We start from the raw sequence: 22,945 nt of genomic DNA, 5'->3' as shown, positions 1-22,945 counted from the left end.
GGAAAGTTCTTCAATCAGGTGCAGGATTTACAATTTGAAGTTAAGAGTATCAAAGATGAAGAGACATTCAGGCAACATTTTTTTTTAGTAGGAAGGTAAAATAAAGGGACTAGATGACAGGTAGTGCAATGGGACAAAATATTGTGCGGCACAGTACTGCAGATTTAGGTGAAAGGGCCTCTCATGATTATTTCCAATTACTTGTGACCAAAACTGGAAGGGACAATTTTAACTTGCCCGCCATTGCGGCTAGACTCCTATTTTAACCAAAGGCCTGAGCGGGGGAAGCCAATGTGTCTTTCTTTTGAGGCCACTCAACCGGAATGAAGAGCTGAGGCTAGAAGAGGCCCAACAAGATGTTTTTACTTCAATTTTTGTTGTAAAGCCAGGGAAAGCAGGAGTGTTGCTCAGTTCCCCACAAGGTGGTTTTGTAAAAGGGAAATCATGTTTAACCGATTTATTGGAGTCTTTTGGAGGAGTTACATGTGCTGTAGATAAAGGGAACCAGTGGATGTACTGTACTTAGATTTCCAAAAGGCATTTGATAAAGTGCCACATCAAAGGTTATTGCAGAAAATAAAAGCTCATGGTGTAGGGGGTAACATATTGGCATGGATAGAAGATTGGCTAGCTAACAGGAGGCAGAGAATTGGCATAAATGGGACTTTTTCAGGTTGGCAGGATGTGACAAGTGGTGTGCCACAGAGTTCAGTATTGGGGCCTCAACTTTTTACAATTTATATAAATGACTTGAATGAAGGGACCAAAGGAATGATGGCTAAATTTGCTGATGACAATTGTGAAGAGGACGTAAGGAGGCTACAAAGTGACATGGATAGGTTAAATGAGTGGGCAAAGACCTGACAAATGGAGTATAATGTGGGCAAATGTGAAATTGTTCATTTTGGCAGGAAGAATAAAAAAGAAGCTTATTATCTAAATGGTGAGAGATTGCAGAGCTCAGAGATTCAGAGGGATCTGGGTGTCCTAGTGCATAAATCACAAAAGGTTATTATGCAGGTACAGCAGGTAATTAGGAAAGCTAATAGAATGTTATCATTTGTTGTGAGGGGAATTGATTACAAAAGTAGGGGGGTTATGCTTCAGTTGGACAGGACATTGGTGAGACCGTATCTGGAGTATTGTGTACAGTACTGGTCTCCTTATTTAAAGAAAGATGTAGGTGCATTAGAAGCACTTCAGAGGAGGTTTACTAGACTAATCCCAGGAATGCATGGCTTGTCTTATGAGGAGAGGCTGGGCAGATTAGGCTTGTATCCCACTGGAATTTAGAAGAGTAAAAGGCAACTTAATTGAAAACTTTAAGATCCTGAGGGGTCTTCACAGGGTGGATGTGGAGAGGATGTTTCCTCATGTGGGAGAATCTAGAACTAGGGGTCACTGTTTAAAGATAAGGGGTCACTCATTTAAGACAGAGATGAGGAGAATTTTTTTCTCTCAGAGGGTTGTGAGTCTTTGGAACTCTCTTCCTCAAAACACGGTGGAAGCAGAGTCTATGAATATTTTTAAGGCAGAGTTAGATAGATTCTTGATTAGCAAGGGGGTGAAAGGACACCGGGGGTAGGCAGGAATGTGGGGTTGAGGTTACAATCAGATCAGCCATGATCTTACTGAATGGCAGAGCAGGCTCAAGGGGCCGAGTGGCCTACTCCTGCTCCTAATTCATATGTGCGTTTGTGAATTCAGTACCTCCCACTCCTCACCCCAAACTTTCTGTTCCACACTGCCTCCCTCACCAGCCGTGTAATCATTCCAAACTCAGTCCCAGCCACTTAGGCAGCCTAATAGTTTGCTGTCAATTCTGTTTATTCTGTTAAAGGTGCCTTCAAGATGGCCATAGGCAGAGTGTGACTGGTAGTTAAATCCTGTTGAGTCTGGCAGCGTATCATTGCAATGATGGCTCTCCGAAACCTGAAAAGAAGAAATGTACATGGATATATTCTGGATAAGCAATTTGCAAAAACTCTTCTCTCTCCAAGGAAATAAACACTTACTTCTTATTTGCAATGACATAAATGCAAGGATTATAGAAAGTGGACGACTTTGCAAAAAGTGGAGCTACAATTGCCATTGCAGCTGGGATGAGTTTAGGATTTCCAAAAGAAGACCATAAGCACACAATGGAATACGGAGACCAAGCCACAAGGAACATCACAATCATCACAACAGACATCTGTGAGTAAAGGAAAAAGAAGTTATATTTCTTTCGTTTATATTCATTATTTTTTTTTTGTCCATTGTGATGCATCATCAAACAAAGTTCAGGGGCTGGGTAAACCCAGGGCTGTAAGCCCTTTAGATAAAGAGTAGAAAGTGGGCAATAATGCAAGATTGGGGCACATGCCAGGTTTTGACTGCATAGAATGGGAAGAGAAGCTTTTGGTGATGTATTGATTGTGCTGAAATAGCAAGATTTTGAACTTTGACAGAGTAGTGCCAGAGAAGTGGGCTACAAAGAAAATACAGTGAAGAAGAGTGGAGTGGTTGAGCACAGTGTCTCAAACCTGTCTGTCCAAAAACTGGAATTATTCACAAACTGGCCATTTTTAGAATGTACCATGTATCAATTTTAATTGAGTAAAAATAAAAAAAACTTAACTGGACAATTCGGCTAGGCGCTACACTGGCATGGTGTGGCACCTGACTAGTTATTCCTTTCACCACTTGCGCGCCAGTCTATTCCCACAGTCTGAGTGACCTTTGACTCTGCCCAACCCAGCTTGACCTGACCAGTTCATGGCCCAAGCTCCCCGATCTGTCAGATCTGAAACCCGGCATGATCTGAAATCTGGCAGGCTCACACTGCCGTGGTCGCCGGTTTTGACACACTGTACCTGCACAAACTTCAGAAAGGACAAAAAGAGACAACATGTCATGTTTGCAGTGACAAGGTGCATGATCAGGTCTTTGTGCTTTGGGTGGGTGAAAACCAGACAGGAAATACTCAAACAAGATGATAGTAGAGACAGACAGAAAGTTGAGTGTAGGATTTTTAAGAAAGGGGTGATGACAGCTGTTCTGAAGGTGGCAGAACAAAAGTGAAGATCTATGTTTTCATTAGGTTTCACCAATGTATGCTTTCTTCTCCCCAAAGGTATTGGACGGGAATTTTTGGATGGTGAGTTTTGCTGCCTTGTAACCTGAAGAGATGGCAGGGAACGCATCCCCTAATGATCACAGCAGTCCCACAGCCATTTAATGCTCCGTGGAGTGTTAATTGGCTGGAGACATGTCTTCCACCCCTCCCTCGGTTGGAAGTCCCGACTTAGAGAGCTGCCGACCAATCTGATTAGCTAGCAGCTCGGTGGTTCTAGAAACACCATGACAGGACTGACCATAAGACCATAAGACATAGGAGCATAAGTAGGCTATTCAGCCCATTGAGTCTGCTCCGCCATTCAATGAGATCATGGCTGATCTGATAATGCTCAAATCCACTTTCCTGCCTTTTCCCCATAATCCTTGATTCCCTTACAAATTAAAAATATGTCTATCTCAGCCTTGAATATGTTTAACGACCCAGCCTCTAAAGCCCTCTAGTAAAGAATTCCACGGATTCACCACCCTCTGTGAGAAGAAATTCCTCCTCAACTCTGTTTTAAATGGGTGACCCCTTACTCTGAGATTATGCCCTCTGGTTCTAGACTCTCCCACAAGGGGAAATAACCGCTCAGCATCTACCCTGTCAAGCCCTCTACGAATCTTATATGTTTCAATAAGGTCACCTCTCATTCTTCTAAGCTCCAATAAGTACAGGCCCAACCTACTCAACCTCTCCTCGTAAGAAAATCCCTCTATACCTGGGATCAACCTAGTGAACCTTCTCTAGACTGCCTCCAATGTTAGTATATCTTTCCTTAAAAAAGAGGGCCAAAATTGTTCACAGTATTCTAGGTGTGGTCTAAGTAGTGCCTTGTATTGTTTTAGCAAGACTTCCCTATTTTTATACTCCATTCCCTTTGAAATAAAGGTCAACATTCCAATTGCCTTCCCTATTACCTGCTGAACTTGTATGCTAACTTTTTGTGATTCATGCACATGAACTCCCAAATCCTTCTGTGCTGCAGCTTCCTGCAGTCTTTCTCCATTTAAATAATATTCAGCTCCTCTATTCTTCCTGCCAAAGTGCATAATCTCACATTTTCCCACATTATATTCCATCTGCCAATTTTTGCCCACTCACTTAACCTGCCTATATCCCTCTTTCGACTCTTTGTGTTATCCTCACCGTTTGCCTTTCCACCTATTTTTGTGTCATCCACAAACTGGGGGGAAAGTACATTCATTGGGATAACAAGCAGTCCCCAGATTCTAAGTCCCAGAGTCGACGACCACGGCAAGGAGGAGAGGTGAGGCCAAAGCGGGGGTTGGGGAAAGATGGATCAGGGTGTTTGATGGAGAGGCCAAGGATTGAGGGAACATCAATGGGGGGAGGACCTTGGAGGTAGGGACCCTGATATGGAAAGGGGGCTCTTGAGAGAGGCGCCCCTCCCATTCCTGTCCCAGGCCCGAGTCAGGTGAGATGCCAGGCATTCCCCTGCTCCTGAAGTACTTCCAGGAGGCTGGGCAGGAAACGGCCTTTAAGTGGCCAACAACTAGACTCCTAAGGGTCTCATCTGGGGCTAGGACAAGCGTTTTGCCCTAGCCCTCTTTCGACCCACATGAAATTGTGGACAGATCGAGGGCGGGCTGAAGGATGGCAGGAAGGCCACCATGGAATTTGACACCCCCCCCCACCCCCCCCCCCCCCCCGCCAACCGAACCTACACCAGCTGCAAGCCCATAAAATTCTGCCCATTGTAATTGAATTTGGAAAGAGCAATTTTCTTACCTTTGTTACATCAAGTTGATCTGACCAATCCAAGGTTATATTTTGCAGTCTATCATGGTGTGTACATCTTTTCATTGTTTTTGACACGTTGTAATAGCAGAAGAACATGATCGACAGTGGTACCACAAAATTAACCGCAATTACCGTCATGGTATAGGAAACAAACAACCTGGGAACAAAGCCATGTAATGAATCAGGCCAATTCTCAATGTTTGGCTGAAGTTGTAATTCCTCTGAATCTACATTTAGCCTTCATTTTGCAAATGAAATAATACAAACTCCATTGGCATGGATCCACATCAACCCCAAGATCTGAACTCAACTAAGTCAGAAGTGTGGGGAGAAAGCAGAAACTGGGAATCAACCTTAAAAAAAGTAGTTTTCCTGCCCTTTCATATAAATATATTCTCCCTACCTCTCATGCCTATGCGCACGATTTGACTGAAGAGCTGTGGAAGAAGGTAAAGAACAGGAAAACAGAAAAACATGCTACATGTTTGCATATTGGCTTTACATGTGTGTAGTTAAAAGAGCATGAGATGTTATACATGAGAGGGAGCAACAGGCAGAGGCAGTGGAGGTCACACTGTTCCAAAATATGCAATATGACTTTGCAGAGTAAACAATACGTCTACATACTCAAGAGCAGCATTAAGGGCAATTGATTATAAATTTTACTCTAGAATTAATTTAAATGGGCTATTAAATGGCCCAGATTTTGTGTTAAGACTAGCAGTGAGGCTAACAATGCTCATTCTTATTATGGAGTAAATCAGACAGTAACTTTGGAAGTACGCACATGTGAAGTCAAATGCAAAAATCTGGAAGTTGCTGTCCAAGTTGTTCCTCCACAAGTTGCACTAAAAAGTGCCTGCTGAGAGACTCATATTGAAATTAATTTAAAAGTGTGAATTTACAGTACCTACCCATTATTTACAAGTAAACACAGCTTGTGTAATCAGCAGAGCCAAACATCAGCATGTATCAAAACCTTTAGGTGAGAAGGGAAGAAAATGGGTGGAGGGGAAAGAAATTATTTTACTCCTAAACATAGAAAGAATTTTTAATTAAAAACAACCCCCACAGTAATAACTTCCGTTAAATACTGTATTTATGTTTATTTGATTTTCAATGTCTCAAATAGAGAATTTATTTTGGGGGGAAAAATGAAACCATTAACATGAAGCTTAATACTGATTTATGAGATAAGACCATAAGACATAGGAGCAGAAATTAAGCCATTTGGCCCATCGAGTCTGCTCCGCCATTCAATCATGGCTGATAAGTTTCTCAACCCAGTTTCTCTCCCGCCTTCTCCCCATAATCTTTGATCCCCTTACCAATCAAGAACCTATCTATCTTGGTCTTAAATACGCTCAGTGACCTGGCCTCCACAGCCTTCTGAGGCAATGAATTCCATAAATTCACCACTCTCTGACTAAAAAAGTTTCTCCTCATCTCTGTTTTAAAAGGTCTTCCCTTTACTCTGAGGCTGTGCCTTCGGGTCCTAGTCTTTCCTACTAATGGAAACATCTTCCCCACGTCCACTCTATCCAGGCCTTTCAGTATTCTGTAAGTTTCAATCAGATCCCCCCTCATCCTTCTAAACTCCATCGGGTATAGACCCATAGAGATCAATGTTTTAATTAAAACAAACGTGAAGAAGAGAACATAATGAAAGAAAACTTACAAATCATTGTTCCTCCAATTGATGGTGCATGTAGCCCCTGTTGGATCTGGGGCATAACTTGCCCACCCCATTACTGGCATCAGAGCCCAGAACAAACCATTCACCCAGGCAACTGTGATCAGAGTTGTGTAGGTGACGCTGGTCATCTTCCTTCCTGTTGAAAACATTTAGTGTTTAATGGACCACTTCAGCTGACTACCTAACTATAGACAGGTCAACTATATACAAAGCAATATACGTTATAAGTTGACATAAATTGAATACTATCTGAACCAAAAGATTGTATTACAATGCAAGTCACTTGAATTTATTCGTTATTTTGTGTAACTTTTTGTTGAACTTTTTCTCTGTGCTGGGTGTAGCTAAAATGGCAAAATTTGAAATTTTTTTGATTTTACTATACCTAGTACACAAGGGAGATCTTCACCCATAGCAGTATGGCTGCCTTTGCACTCAGGAGAAGCAGGAGATCAGTGATGCCTGCTACTATATTACACAATTATTTATCAAGACTTCAGAAGATAGTGGAAGTGGTTGCTAAGAGAGTGTGGTGTGATGAAGTGAAACAAAGATGTAGTTATATTATGTCGTGGATACCGGAAACTGTTGCTGCGACACTGGATGACTGAATGTCCGTCACAGAATATGGGAACACAATATGCACAATTAATAAACCACACTAAGGAAAAGCATTGGAGAAGTTACTTCTTCATGATTTGCTGTTTTATCAGAGTTACATTCTTACTATTTGGAAAAATACAGAGTTGAAATACACACAACTTAAAAGAGGAAAACAACTTGTAGTTATGCTTTGCCTTTCATATAATAAAATGTCCAAAGTGTTTCACAGGAATGTTGTGAAGCAGAATTGGACACCAAGCCACATAAAGCAATGTTAGGACAGATGAGGAAAAACTTTGTGAAAGAGGTAGGTTTTAAGGGAGGTCTTAAAGGAGGAAAGAAAGGTAGAGAGGTTTAGTTAGTGAATTTCAGAGCTTAGGGCCTTGGCAGCTAATGGTAGAGTGACTAAAACCAAGGAAGCCCAAGAAGCAAAATCAGAGGTGTTACAGCTATCTCAGAGGGTTGTAGGGCAGAAGAAGAGTACAGAGATAGGGAGGGGTGCAGCCAAGGAGGGATTTGAAAGCAAGGATGAGAATTTTAAATTCAAAGTCTTGCTTATGCGAGTCAATGTAGGTCAGCAAACAAAGGGGTGATGGGTGAACACGAATTGGTGCAAATTAGGACAGGGACAGCAGAGTTTTGGATGACCTCAGAGAATAGAGGTGTGATAGGCCTGTCAGGAATGCATTGGAATAGTAAAGCCTGAAGATGACCTGCAACAGACCAATTGTGCTTAACTGCATTGTGCTGGGGAAATGACATACATTCATTTACATACATATGAATATACATACGAACAAGGAGCAGGAGTAGGCTATTCAGCCTCTCAAGCCTGCTCCACCATTTAATAAGATCATGGCTGATCTGATAGGAACCTTGAAATCTGCATCCCAACTACTCCCAATAACCTATCACCCCCTTGCTTACCAAGAATATATCCATCTCTGCCTTAAAAATATTCAAAGACTCTGCTTCCACCTCCTTTTCAGGAAGAGAGTGCCAAAGACTCATGACTCTGAGTGAAAAAATTTCACTTCATCTCTGTTTTAAATGGGTGACCCCTCATTTTTAAACAGTGACCCCTAGTTCAAGATTCTCTCACAAGAGGAAACATCCTCTCCACATCCACCCTGTCAAGACCCCTCAGGATCTTATATGTTTCAATCAAGTTGCCTTACACTTCTAAACTCCAGTGGATACAAGTCTAGTCTGTCCAACTTTTCCTCATAAGTCAACCCACCCATTCCAGGTAATAGTCTGGTAAACCTTCTCTGAACTGCTTCCAATGCATTTTCATCTGTCCTTAAATAAGGTGACCAATATAGTACACAGTGCTCCAGATATGGTCTCACTAGTGCCCTGTACAACTGAAACATAACCTCCCCACTTTTGTATTCAATTCCCCTCGCAATAAATGATAACATTCTATTAGTTTTCCTAATTACTTGCTGTACCTGCGTACTAACGTTTTGTGATTCATGAGGCAGAAATTTCCCCCTGTTGGGGGGTTTGTGCGGGGTCAGGCGGGAGCTAGCGCGAACCTGATCGGCGCCCCCGATCAGATGCGCATTGCCATTTTACGTTGGCGGGCTAATTTTACGTGGGCGGGCTAATTAAGGCCCACCCAGCGTGATGCACACCCGGAAGCACTGAGTGCCCCCTGTGCGGGTGGAGGGGGGATTCCTTGAGTTGGGGCCTGCGCTGTTTCGTGCTTGCACGCGAAAGAGCACAGAAATCTCTCTGAGGCATGAAGGTGCCTCAGGGAGATTATTTAAGTTTTGAAAAAATGGAATAAAGGTAAAAACAATTTTAAGGACATGTCCCTTCATGTGAAATTGTCACATGAGTTGGGACATGTCCATTAATTTTTTCAAAAAAATGTATTTAATTAATGAGCCCTTCATGAAACCTCATCCTGCCCGTGGATGAGGTTTCATGAAAAATGTGAAAGCTGCTTGGGCTATTCGCCTGTCCGCCAACCTTGGTTGGCAGACAGCATTCTTAACAGCTTTAATTACTTTGTTAATGGCCTTAATAGGCTTTTGAAATTTCGGCAGGTGCGCAGCCACGTCAGCCACGCGCCCATCAAACTGACAATCTAAATGACGTGCAGTGACATCACTGCACATCATTTTATGAGTCAGTGAGTGGGCCCTGCCCCTGCTCGCCAACAGGAAAATTCTTCCCATGCACTAGGACACCCAGATCCCTCCGCACCTCAGAACTCTGCAATGTCTCACCATTTAGGTAATATGTTTCTCTTTCATTCTCCCTGCCAAAACAGGCATGACAGCCTCTGAACCTGTGTTTAGGATTTCCCAATATGGTGAACTTGTCCTCTCAGCTGTGTTTTTTGGGGAAAAGACCAAAAGGAAAACAGACACATCTTCACAGGAAGGGAAAGAAAAATAATGTGGCCATTCAATTTGCACCATTCTTACAAATCTCAGAGGCTACACTAACAGAGACCTGTGAGAAGTCTCTCACCTACACTCTAGCACAGGGAATGATGCTTCACCCTCAGGTGCCTGAACAGAGGGAGAAACTAGCAAATTGGTACAAGGAGAGAAGCAAACAAAACTTTAAGATTCCATCTGTGATCTGTATTATACCTCTGTACTCAGCAATTATTACTGGACCATTCTTATATGAGCTATGTTTGTATATCTGTTTCAAAAGCAGTTTTTGTGAAGGATTTTTAAAATTCATTCATTCATCAATGGCAAGGCTAGTATTTATTACCCTCCTTAATTGCCCTTGAGATGATGGCAGTGAGTCCACCTTCTTGAACCACTGCAGTCCATATAATGTAGGCAATTCCACAGTGCTGTTAGGAAGGGAGTTGCAGGATTTTGACCCAGACAAAGAATGAAAATGTTAAGGAATTCACAGCAATATCAATATCTCGACTGTTTCATATGACTATGATTATAGCTTTACCTATTTCAGGCTTACTAATTGTCAGGTACCGGTCAATAGCCACTACAGTAAGTAACCCAATGCTCGCCATCCCAAAAAAGATATTTAGAGCTGCATAAGCCTGAAAGAAATCAAACACCAGTTAAAATAGACAGGAAAATGCATGCGATGTCATAAAAATAATTGTTGGTGATTGTGGGGGTTGATGTACTTTAGATTATGTGCTAAAATGACTTCCATCTGGCTGTTCTGCTACTTTAGATGGAGATTAAAGACCCTACGCCACTATTAAAAAAAGCATGGAGACCTTCCAAAGTTCTCCAAGGACTTTATTGTATATGAAATGCTTTGTGATCAAAGATATGATACCAATGTACGTCTTTCTAGAATTCAAGTTTGTTCATTTTATCATTCCCACATGCTGTAAATTGAAAACTATTACAGTATTTGGGTGCAACAGCATCAATGGAAATGATGGCTGATGCTGGAAATCTGAAATAAAAACAGAAAATGCTGGAATACTCAGCAGGTCAGGCAGCAACTGTGGAGAGATAAACAGAGTTATTGTTTCAGGCTGGCAGGAAAAGTTAGAGATGTAAAAGGTTGAAGCAAGTGCAGAAGCAGGAAAGGGGAGAGGGGAGGAAATGAACAAAAGGGAAGACCTGTGACAGGACAGATGGCTGCCTGACCTGACATAGTTGAAATAAAATTATGTTGTTAGCAAAGTTAAAAAATATGATGATATATATTTTCTATCATTTTAGTACCTCGAAGCTAAGATAAATGGAAGCAACCAAAATTACAAAAGAAAATACTGACTACTGTTATAACCCGGTGAGGAGTGAACTGGCTCCCCTTTATTTAGCCTTCTCGGTTGGTCACACTAAAGGCTTTTTAAAATGCCTTTTCCCCGTAAATGTCTTTTCCAATCCAAAAATATTATTTTTTTTAATAGGGAGCCAACCAAACCAGGTTTTCTTGAGCCAAAGGAAGAATAAGTTTATTCGTTACTAAACCAGAGAAAAAATAACAAAAGATGCAATGACACACACACACACACAAATCTCAGAAGTAAGAAAAGTTACAGCCCAAATAAAAGTTAAAAGAATATAAGATTAAGTCTTTTGCTTGTCCTCGAAGTGTAGATTGTTGAACATTGCAGCTGTTTGAAGTTAACTGGTTTCCTTTAAAATTCTGGAGTTCAATTGAAGTTTAGGTAACTGCACTTTGCTGCAGACAATGTTAGCTTCTGAGAGAAAAAGAGTTTCCTTACTGCTTTCAGCAGTTTTTTCTAGATGACTTTGATGATTTCTCTCTCTGACTAACTTGACAAAACCAGTTCTCAAGCCTCCTGTCTTTATATTTCATGAAAGGAATTCAATTAACATGTCCTGCAAGCATTTTTGGAGAACAAGTAATCACATTTTTGATCTTTCATCACAGAAGCTTTTGACATATTTCAGGGTAGTAGAAACCAACAGGAGATGGGGTTATTTCATCCTCCAGAGGGAGCTTTAAGTGTCTGTTGGGTGTACCTGGCTGGTTAGCAGTTCCCATTGTCTTGACAGAATTGCCATTGATTAAAGACCAGCACTTTGCATTTTTAATACCTTTCTTTTGAAGTGGGTGCACCTACAGGACATGGACTACAGAGGTTCAAGAAGGCAGCTTACCACCACCTTCTCAAGGGCAATTAAAGATGGGCAATAAATGCCAGCCTAGCCAGTGACACCCACATCCCATGAATGAGAAAAAGTGGACGTATCACCCCCAAGGTGTGAAATTCCATGCAACACATCAGGGCAGGTCAGCAGTGCAATCCTTATAGGAACTTTCCAGAAATTACAATACCAGACATCAGGTGACTAATGGTAGCCATCTTTGATCAGTGTCTTTTCTTGTTTTTTTTTTAAACAGTCCTCTGAAATAGTTCAATATGTTTTTGGTTAGCTGGTGAAGTTATAGGTAGATCTCACTCAGTCACAATTTCCCATCATCATGACACTATAAGCAGCTATTCTGTTAAATTTTCACTGGAACGTTCAACATTGGCTGGAGTGTAAAGCGTGCAATATCAAGCTGGCCACCTGTTTGTTATACACTCTGTCTAATTTACAAATCAATGGTAAAAAATATTGAGTGGGTGCATAATGGACAATTGATCCAAAACCATTCATTTTACCTCCCACAGAAGCACTTATTCTTCAGATCTTGCTAACATTGGGAAGGTCACATTTATTATCCACCCCTAGATGCCTGGGAATATTGTGGTGGAACTTCTGTTGAACTTCTGCAGTCCTTGTAATGACTATGCTTGGATCAAGACGTTAGATAGGAAATTTCAGGATACTGACTTGATAATGATGAAGGAATGGTTATTTACTTCGAAGTTTAGTACATCCATGATTTGGAGCAGAACTGGGAGGTGATGATATTTCTTCACATTTAGTGTCACTGTTTGCATATTTTATAAGCTTGCATCTCAACACATTTTGAATATCTCCTCCAAATCTACCACATCTAGGGCAGAATTTTGCTGTTGGCGAGCAGGGCCCACACACCGGCATGAAAAATGACATGGGATGACGTCAGGCGGAACCCCTAATGTCATCCCGCCCCATTTAAATTTTCACGAAGGCCGGGGTTCAGCAAAATCAGCTGTGCACCCGCTGACCTGTCAATGGTCAATTGAGGCCATTGACAGGACCATTTAAACAGTTAAAGGACCTGCCCGTTCAACCTTATGACTATGTACTGCCTCAGGGAGATCGCTGAAAGTTGTACAAACATTAAAAATAGAAAAAAAAAATCCTTAACATGTCCCCCTTCATATGACAATGTCACACAAGATGGGACATGTTAATACATTTCACTAAAACTTTATTAAACTTTTTTAAACCCTACATGAAACCTCATCCCGCCGGCGGGATGAGGTTTCATGTTTTTTGGAAGCCCGCCAGGGCTCCTGGCCTGCCCACCAACCTTAAGGTTGGACGGGCAGGTCCTTTAATTGTTTTAATGATCCTGTCAGTGGCCTCAATTGGCCATTGACAGGTCGGCGGGCCCGCAGCTAATTTTGCTGCGTCCCCCCCACTTCCTGGAAATTTAAATGGGGCAGGATGTCGTCGGGGGTTCTCGCGTCATTTTGCACGTCGGCGAGTGGGCCCCGCCTCCTGCTCGCCAATGGGAAAATTCAGCCCCATGTGTTAGACTAAGTTTCATTCTGTCTAAAATTTCTTGGGTAACTATTCAGGTAAGCATTGTGGAACTGTCCCAAGCCTCCAACTTTAGTTCCGAGTCAGAGACATTTGTGGAGGATCCCAGAGAGCAGGGGAGCCACCCATTGTAAGTTCAAACTTCCCAGGCAATTTCCATGGATGTCCGTGCGTCCGGACTTACACACAGTCCTGACGTGCATTTTTGGTTGTACTTTCAGTCTCTGATCATCCGGAGACAAGAAGATTTGGCCCGTAGCTTTCACAAGGATGCCAGCATTTTTGCAATTATTCTGAAGAGAATGGCAAGTATTCTTTCATGCATTTTAGTTAATATAAAAATATTCTGTGCTTCTTGCGCCCCCTCACCAGCATCTGATAAGCAAAAAACATTTTTAAACTCTTGAAAGAAAGAATTATACATGGTTTACAGTTGTAGATTGGACTGGATGTACTTTGGTTTAAATTAATTGAAATACATTGCTTTGGATTGGGTTACCTCAGGGCATAATATTTAAATTTAATTTTCTGGTTCACGGCAGTAAAATAATTATCACGGCAAATTGGAAGAGGGGCTGCAAGGGAAAAAAGGAGACACGAGTTGCCAAAACAATTCTGCAGTGAGGAAATTATAATAATGAGAATTGAAAACATTTTAAAAACACTATAAAAATGTTTTTTTTCTCCCTTATATTAACAATAGATTTTCTGTCAGCAAACTGACCTGACAGCCCGAATGGCCAAACTTCCAGCTGCCATGCAGGTCTGATGCAGCCGACATTGGGTAACCAATGGAACTCACCCCAATGTCAGTGAAAGCCAGGTTCACGATAATTGCATTGGTTGCTGTGCGGAACTCTTTGAACTTAACAAACATCATTAACACAATTATGTTGCTAAGTAGACTTAATACTCCTGCAATGAAACACAATGTCAAGTTTCTCATTAATGTTTCCACCGTTATCAAAATAAACACCACATTTAAGATTTGTGTAGCTATCAGCAATGATATCAAGCTTTTACATATTGTAAACAGGGAAAAGGAAAAACGCAGTTGATTTCCTGACACGCTTCAACTTATTGCCACTATTATGAGTGGCAGTTATGAGTTAGTGAAGCATATATTTCATAAATGTGTACAGTATTTCTTGCTCTACAGCACAATTAACTTCTATGTTTAAAAATAATTAAGGTTGACTAATGAAGTTTCATTATTGAACCAAAATTCATTATTGGACAATAAGTTTAAATAAATCCTTTTTAGCATCTTAAGCTGCGATATACAGTATTTCAAGCTATTTAACTGTGATTTGGTTCATTGTTCACAAGTATTTTTAAACAAAAACAATGAAGTACCTGCAGTTATCAAGTAAGCTGCAATAATGTTATGTTCCCTCTGAGAAAAGACAGATTTGGATTCCATTTCAATGGTGTCTGTAGAGGAATTGAAGGTAGTATCCCCAGATAGGGTTTCTAAAGCATCTTCCATTTTACAGTGGTTAGAAAACACTTATGATTCCAACAAAAAAACCGAGAGAGATTCTGTTTTTATATTTTCAAGAGTAAAATTGGAGACACAGGCTCATCTCCAATTCACTAAGACTCTCTTGCTGTGGCTGCTGCAAGGTTATTTGGATCAACCAGTGAAAGGGATTTAAATTCTGGAACTCAAACTCCTTGTTAGTTGAACAATGAGCTCTACAGATCTGGTACTTTACTATGCAGAGAATTACTTGAATAAGATTTAAGTCACATGGCACTCTTTTCCTTTTACAATAAATAAATTGCACTTCCAACAACCATCCTGAGTAGGAGCATGTTTCAGGTATCATCACATTGAATTGGCGAATGTCCATTCAGGTGTTGTATAAAGAAGTTTAAAGCAGAAGGGTCACAGCACAGCCATTACTAGCACCCTGAAAATCTTTTTGAATTACGTCACCATGGTAATCATTCCACACTGCTTTATCCATATCCAGTTTGAGATGATGCAAGCTCATCCTGAAAGTTGAATTTACCCTCTCCACAAAATTGCTATTAAAAATATTGAAAGATAATGGTGCAAAAGTCATTACCAACTAGAAAAGAACACCTGACCCTGCTTCTTGGTTTCTCTCATATTTCTAGCATATTAATTTGCCCATCCCTGCCATCAAAATCCCTCCCAGCCATTAGAATGACCTATAATTACATAAAATATACAGCACAGAAAAAGGCCATTCTGCCCAACCTGTCCACACTGGAGTTTGTGCACCGCTGAAGCCTCCTCCCATCCATTCTGCACCTAACTAAATCAGCATAAACCTCTATATTCACTTTTCCCTCATATGCTTATCTATCTTCCCCTTAAATGTTATTCTGCCTCAATCACTTCCTGTGGTACCTTTTTCCACATTCTTACCACTCTCTAGATTAAAACCTTCTTCTGAATTTCTTATTTGACTTCTTGGTGACTATCTTTTATTGATGGGCTCTAGTTTTGTTAATCCCCACACCTTGAAACATTCTCTCCATGTCTATCATACCAAAACTTTCATAATTTTAAAATAAATTTATCACCTTTCAGCTGTGGCTTTTCAGGAGAAAAGAAGCTCAACCAGTTCATCCTTTTCAGATAGGCATAATCTCATATTTCTGGTAACATCCTCAGAAATCTTTTTTGCATTTTTTTTTCATCCAACCAGCATTGGACACAGTACTCCAAGTGTGGCCAAACAATATTCAGTACAGGTTTAGCAGAACTTCTCTATTTTTAAATTTCATCCCTCTTATATTAGACATAAGAACAGAAGAAATAGAAGCAAGATTAGGTCATTTGTCCCTTTGAGTCTGCTCCACTATTGAACATGATCATGATTTACCTTCTCCCTCAACTCCACATTTTCGCACTAGCCCTATATCCATTAATACCATCAGTACCCAAAAATCTATCAACCTCTGTCTTGAATATAGTCAATGATTTAGCATCTACGACTCTATTGGGTAGAGAATTGCAAAAATTCACAACCCTTTGAGTGAAGAAATTTATTCTCATCTCAATCCCAAATGGCTGCCCCATTATTCTGAAAATGTGACCCCATATTCTAGATTCCCCAACAATGGAAAACATTTTCTTGGCATTTACTTGGTCAATATAGGTCCAGTCTACTCAATTCCTCCTGACAGGACAACCCCCTCATCCCAGGAATAAGTCTAGTGAACTTTCATTGCCCTCCCTCTGGTGCAAGTATGTCCATCTTTAGGAAAGGAGACAAAAACTGTACACAAGTCCTCCAGGTCTAGCCTCACCAATGCCTTGTATAATTATAGTGGTGGTGGTGTGTTACAGTTCACTAAGGGAGTCCAAGTTGCTTGGCAACACCAAATTTTTATATACATGTTGTAGCCTGCAGCTATATGAATTGTGAAAGAGACTCCAATGTTCTTTCCATCACATGGCTAACCAGGAATCTCTTCCACACTTACCACTGCCATTGGCATGTGTTGGAAGGATTTGCAGGTTGATACTCAATCTGCTTGGTCACACTATGAACACATTTTCCTTGGCCATTAAGTCCTGGGGTGGGACTTGAACCCAGAGCTTCTGCAGAGAGACGGGTACACTAGCTATTGTTACGATCCCAGCTGATGTTACTACCGGACAAGCCTGATCCCAGGGTGGACCCCGGCTTGATAGATCCTTACTTTTATTTGTCTGTTTAGATACGTGGAGAGTGGCTACTGAACAGAGTCACAGGAGTCAGTTAATAAACTTTTAACAAAGGAATAAAACATTTATTAAACCAGAAAACATGAACTATATTACAATACTCCTTCACCCACAACTATACTTTTAGAGATATATACAGATTTGTAAGGATAACACAAGTTACAAAAGCTATCTTATACTTTAATGTTCACACTAAGTACAAAGTCCAGGTAAACCAATTGGTGACTTGTGGTCAGGCACACCACACCCTGAAACCAAATGACAGATGCCACTCCAAACAGATGCTATGAATCTCTCATCAGCTCCCCCCCCCCCCCCTCAGACGCTTGTCACACTGTGAGCCAACCAGTCTCACTGAACTATGTCTTTCATATGAGGGTTTCCATTCTCCACCCTCCAAGAACTCGCTTGGGAATTTTCTCCCAAACTGACGCATTCTCTTAGGCGCCTTCCACAAGTGTCCACCTCTAGGGTTTCAAACTCTCCTTCCAATGTTCCTCTCCCCTGGGTTACCACATGCATTCAAGCTTTCTTCCACGCACTCGTTCTCCAACTCAGCCGTCAGCAGTACACCACTGCTTCACAGGCCTATTGCAAAGAGTTAAAGACTTTTGGATCTTCTGGCCTCTCACTTTAAATTCTGCTTTCTGTAGCTTTTGTTCCTTTAATCTTGAAGCTTGGAGCCTTCCTCTGCTCTTCACTCTTAACTTCACTTAGCAGACTTTTTCCAGGTTCCTGTCCTCACTTTGACTAGAAGGTCTTTTTACGTCTTTCTCATGTTCTGCTCCCCGGATTTGGGGGCTTTCTTTAGCTTGGGACTTGCTATCTGTCCTTTTGCTCCAGTCTCTCCCTGGCAGCTACTTTCAACTGAACTCAAACTGCTTTCATCTAGTTTTTTGTGTGTGTGGGTGGGGCCTGCTTCTCTGGACCCCTGTGGCTAGGCAACAGCACAGATTTTTTTCTATTCTTGTGATTGCTTTAACTTCTCTTCAACAGTCATAAAAAACTCATTAGAAACATAGGCACCTTTTAAAGTGAAACTAAAACTCAACTTGACCTTTTCTTAACACACAAATACAGAAATGAAAATTAAACTTTAAAGCTAAAACTTATTCCTAACACCCACAAATACAAATATAACTTGCTTAAACTGTCTCTATTTCCTAACACTACTGTACCACAAGATAGCAATGCATAATAATAGCAAGGCTTCTTTATTCTTATCCTCCAATCCATTTGAAAAAAAAGGTAATGTACTATTTGCCTTTTAATTGCTTGCTGTACCTGCATGTTAATTTTCTGTGACTCATATAACATCCAGGTCCCCCTTTGAGTGCAAACATTTCCAGGTTTCTTACCATTAAAAAATATTCCATTTTATATTTCCTACAAGTGGATAAATAACCACACTTTGCCATTTGTAATCCATCTGCCATGTTCTTGCTCACTCACCCAACCTATCTATATCCCTCTACAGTGTCTTTGTATCCACCTCATTGCTTACCTTCCCACTTAACTTTGTATTGTCAGCAAACTTCAATATGTCACACTGAGTCCCCTTATTTAAGTCATGAATATAGACTGTAAACAGCTGAGCCCAAGTACTGACCATTGTGGTACCCTGCTAGCTACAGCCAATGAACCTTGGATGGCATTTTTTGATGGCCTTATCAAACTGCATTACTACTTTTAGTGATTTTTGTATTTGTACTTCCAGATCCCTTTGCACATCTACCCCATTTAGATTCATATTTTCCAAGTAATATCCTGTTTTCTTGCACCGAAATGTAATACATGATACATAACTGTGTTGAAATTCATTTGTCAATGAATTGTCTATTCTTCAAGAATATTAATATTTGCTAATAACTTTTGAAAGTCCTCGGTGTTGGCTCTCTCCCAATTTGCTGTCATCGCAAATTTAGAAAATGTGTTTTTGATTTCAATGTCTAAATATTTAATATACATTGTGGACAACAATAGCCCCAGGAGTGATCCTTGTGAGACCCCACTTACCACCTTCTGGCATTCTGAATTGTTAACTTTTCACCTGTTCTCTCTTTGTTATGCAGCCAGGTAATTATCCATTCTAATACTCATACCCTGACTAGGCATGCTCTGACTTTTCCAATAATTTGTTATGTGGCCCTTATCATAGGCCTTTGGAAATCTAGATAAGTGGTTTTTACTGCATTATTCTTGTCTACTAATGACGTTGGTCAAACAAGACTTTCCCTTTTGAAATCCATCGTGTGGACTATTTATTATAACTTTGGTTTGTAGATGCATTTATATTTTCTCATTTAGTAGGGATTCCATTATTTTCCAACCAATGTTGAGCTAACTGGTGTGTAGTCCGCTAGACATGTTCTTTCCCCTTTCTTACATATAGGCAACATGTTAGTTAATCTCCGTCCTCTTGCACTATACCTTTTACTAATGGATTTTTAAACATGTACAATAGTGCCCGTGCTATCCCTTCTTTGAAAATGTGCACATGCAATTCATTTAGATCAGAGATTTTATTTTCTTTGAGCTTGAATAGTTTATTTAATATTTCATCTCTTTATTTTAGAGGTGGTTGTAACATTACTAATCTCATCTTCTGATATCATGGCCACCTGGTAAATACTAAAGCAAAGTAATTATTTAATATTTTAGCCATTTAGCTATAACTGGCTGAGATTTTATCCTGTCACCCCTTTTAATGGACCTATTCTCATCCCGACTTATATTTTTTATATTTATGTGCCTATATGATATTTTACTATTTTTTGTTCCTTGATAATTTAATAGTTTCTCTTTGCCTTCATAGTTGCTTCGACTTCTCTCCTAATCTCTTTGTATTCTCCCTTGTCAAACTGTATGCTGCTGCTGTACTTAGTGTATGCCCTGTTCCTTACCCTCAGTTTTTCCCTAATGTTTTCATTCATGCATGGTGTCTCATCAATGCTTAATAGGCTGTTTTTCAGTTGAATATATTTTTCCAGGGCTCTATTGAATATTATTTTGTGTTTCCTATTGCTATTCGATTTCATTGTTTGCCAATATTGTTGTCCATCTTATTTTCCCGTAGTTCTATTCAGCCCTTTAAAGTTGACTTTTTTCCTATCTACAGTGTTACCTTTGTCTTTGTCATGCTTATTGTCATTCTCAGTTTGTTTATGGCATGTATGGGTCATTGGCAAGCAAACCTTTTATTGCCCCTCTCTAACTGCTCTTGAGAAGGTGGTGGTGAGCTGCTTTCTTGAATGACTGCACTCTTTGTGGTATAGGTACAACCACAGTACTGTTGGGCAGTGAGTTCCATGATGAAGAAATGGCGATATATTTCCAAGTCAGTGGTGCATGTTTTCAAAAGAATTTGCAGATGGTGATGCTCCTGCTGCTTTGTTCTTCAGGCGACAGAGGTCACAGGTTTGGAAGGTGCTGTTGCTTGGTGAGCTGGCTGCAATGCACCTTGTCAATTGCACACACTGGAGCCAAGGTGTGCCAGTGGTGAGGGGAGCAAATGTTTAAATTAGTGGATGGAGTCCCAATCATGTGGGCTGTTTTGTCCTGGACGATGTTGAACTTCTTGAATTGTTTTTGGGGCTGCACTCATCTGGACAAGTGAAGAATATTCCATCACACACCTAACCTGTGCTTTGTAGATGATGGACAGGTCTTTGGGAGTCAGAAGGTGAATTTGTCATTGCAGAATGTTCAGCTTCTGATCTACTCCTGTAGCTACAGTATATATGTGGATGGTCCAATTAAGCTTTTGATCTCAAAGAGTATATTTTTTCACTATTGCTTAAGTGTTCCCCTCCTTTTGCTTCTCTTATCTGCTGTGCTTCAAACCCCACTACACATTGTTAGAATTCTATTCTCTAAACACTTTTACCTACCTCTTCTGGTTAATTTATTTCAGGGTAATTTAAAGTACCCTATGTGTATTAATCTATTTTTTTTTTACTCAGTCCCTAATGTTTCTGTATTTCTTCCTCCATCTTCCAATATTAGTAACTTACATTCCTAATATCAGTATGATTGAGCCTTTATCTTTTATCTCCATCCACATGGATTCTGCCTCTGTCTTACTGATGGTTGTGCCACTTTTTCCATTATATTAGCTCGAATAAGTACAATTACTCCACTCCAAATGTGTTAGACCCTGCAATGTTCAGTTCCCAGTGTAGATTATTCTGTAGCCATGCCTGTTATCTCTGGCTCCTCAACATATTGCCTCCAGTTCCCTGCTTTATGAACACTGCATTGTTGTACAGATTTTTAATTAATTTTTAATACCAGCTGCTCCAACTTTCTTTTTACACACTAGTTCTAGAACTATAATTATTACTTGGTGATTTATGTCCATCCTTTGTTTAGTCTGTTTAATTTATATTTGGGCTTGTTTCATTTCCTGTAGATCCCTACCTCCATCTTGCTAGTTTAAAACCTTTGCTATCTCCCTATTAAACTTTTTTGCCACAACATTGGTCCCATTATGGCTCAGATGGAATTTATTCCATCAGTACAGCTCCTTCTTTACCTCCAGTTGTAAAGTTGGCTGCGCTTCTCTAAATTTGAGTGGGTGGTTTGAAAGTTGGTTGGCCGGTACTAAAGTCTGGTGGGAGTTTCTAAAGTTGGGTGTGCTGCTCTGAAGTGGGGTAGGGGTGTCTAAAGTCGGTTGGGCGGGTCTATATTTGGGTGAAATTAGGCTGAAATTACATTGTGATTCTAATAACAGTATTGAAACTGAATAATACATTTGCACAAATAATGGGAAGAGAATTCCTTACATTGCAAATGGGAATTTTCTGTATTATTTTCTTTTGGGTAAATTTACTTTTGTTTTTGAATTTTCAGTGGTTCCAAGCCAGGGACAAAAATAATTAAACCTTAAAAAGAGCTGTGCGATTGGTTCAGTCTACATGGTTGACAGTTAATTCTTTCAAGTTTGCATGGTGAGATATTCAAACTCCAGAAAACCTTGTTAACAATTTTCTGTAAAAGAATCTATTCCACCCAAATAAAAGAGTCAGTTTCAAAAGAACTGATCAGTTTCGAGCTACTGAAAGGGGTTGGAGGGTGAATTCCCAAGAAACATTGTAGATAATCAGGCTCCAAGAATAGTTAAGGAAAGAAACACAAAGAAAGGATTAACTTAGCTCTTAAATATTGCAATTTCTTTCATCATTTTCTCCACTCAGTTAGACGTAAGGGTTTCTACTGTCAATGTGTCTGTTGTTATGTGCTTTTTTTTTATTTGATAAATTCACCCTTTTTTTTTAAAACTTAAAGGAGGTCTGATAACGATGCTACACTGCTTTTGAAGACTTGAGTCAGATCTTAAGGAGAAAAGAATAGGAGCCAAAACTAATTACCAGACTGGTTTGCTGTGTTTTCTCACAAGCTTTTTACACAAAACTTACCTAGATTTTAAGCCAAAGATATAAACAAGTAATGGTGAGTTGGGACTCAGCTTGGAGAGTGATAGGTTACAAGAATCAAACTAATCCAGGATAAAAATGTTAGAAAAGTTCTAAAATCACAACAGGAACAAAATTAAAAGGTAAACTTGCTAGTTTTAATTTTGATAGGGGATCCATGGGCTGCCAGAATTTTAAAATGCGTAGTTTAGCTTCCACCATAAATTTTCAAAAGTTTGTCAGTCAGATTCGTGTCCAAGTTTGACATTTCAAACCCTAAGAAGCCATCATGATACCTAAGAATTCCCCACCCAGAGAAAATACTGCCAACTGTAAAAAGCATTCTTTCATATTGTGGGATGCAAGTGCAGGGTCTAGATAAACCATATTTCCTGCATTTACTTGGGCACTGGCATACAATTTGTTATCCTGTACTACAAAAATTGTGTATTATTTTCATTTGGGTAAATTTACTTTTGTTTTTTGAAAATTAGGGACACTTGAGAGAGTATCAACATTTTATGG

General features: G+C 40.1%; 1 protein-coding gene across 1 annotated transcript; it reads right to left on the bottom strand.

Annotated features, from left to right (window-relative positions):
- Positions 1-1,750: 1,750 nt before the first annotated feature.
- rrh (retinal pigment epithelium-derived rhodopsin homolog) lies at positions 1,751-14,192 on the bottom strand. The gene is made up of 6 exons (XM_041194575.1): positions 14,022-14,192; positions 10,104-10,203; positions 6,543-6,696; positions 4,853-5,021; positions 2,016-2,194; positions 1,751-1,932 (listed from the first exon to the last, which is right to left on the bottom strand). Exons 1-6 carry the CDS (start codon positions 14,175-14,177, stop codon positions 1,827-1,829), a joined length of 864 nt encoding a protein of 287 aa, XP_041050509.1. The 5' UTR covers positions 14,178-14,192; the 3' UTR covers positions 1,751-1,826.
- Between the last annotated feature and the right edge of the window lie 8,753 nt (positions 14,193-22,945).

This window comes from Carcharodon carcharias, chromosome 1, assembly GCF_017639515.1.
Source record: "Carcharodon carcharias isolate sCarCar2 chromosome 1, sCarCar2.pri, whole genome shotgun sequence".
NCBI lineage: Eukaryota > Metazoa > Chordata > Chondrichthyes > Lamniformes > Lamnidae > Carcharodon > Carcharodon carcharias.
The sequence above is the reverse complement of the archived record's forward strand: the minus strand, read 5'-3'. Positions and strand labels throughout refer to the sequence as shown.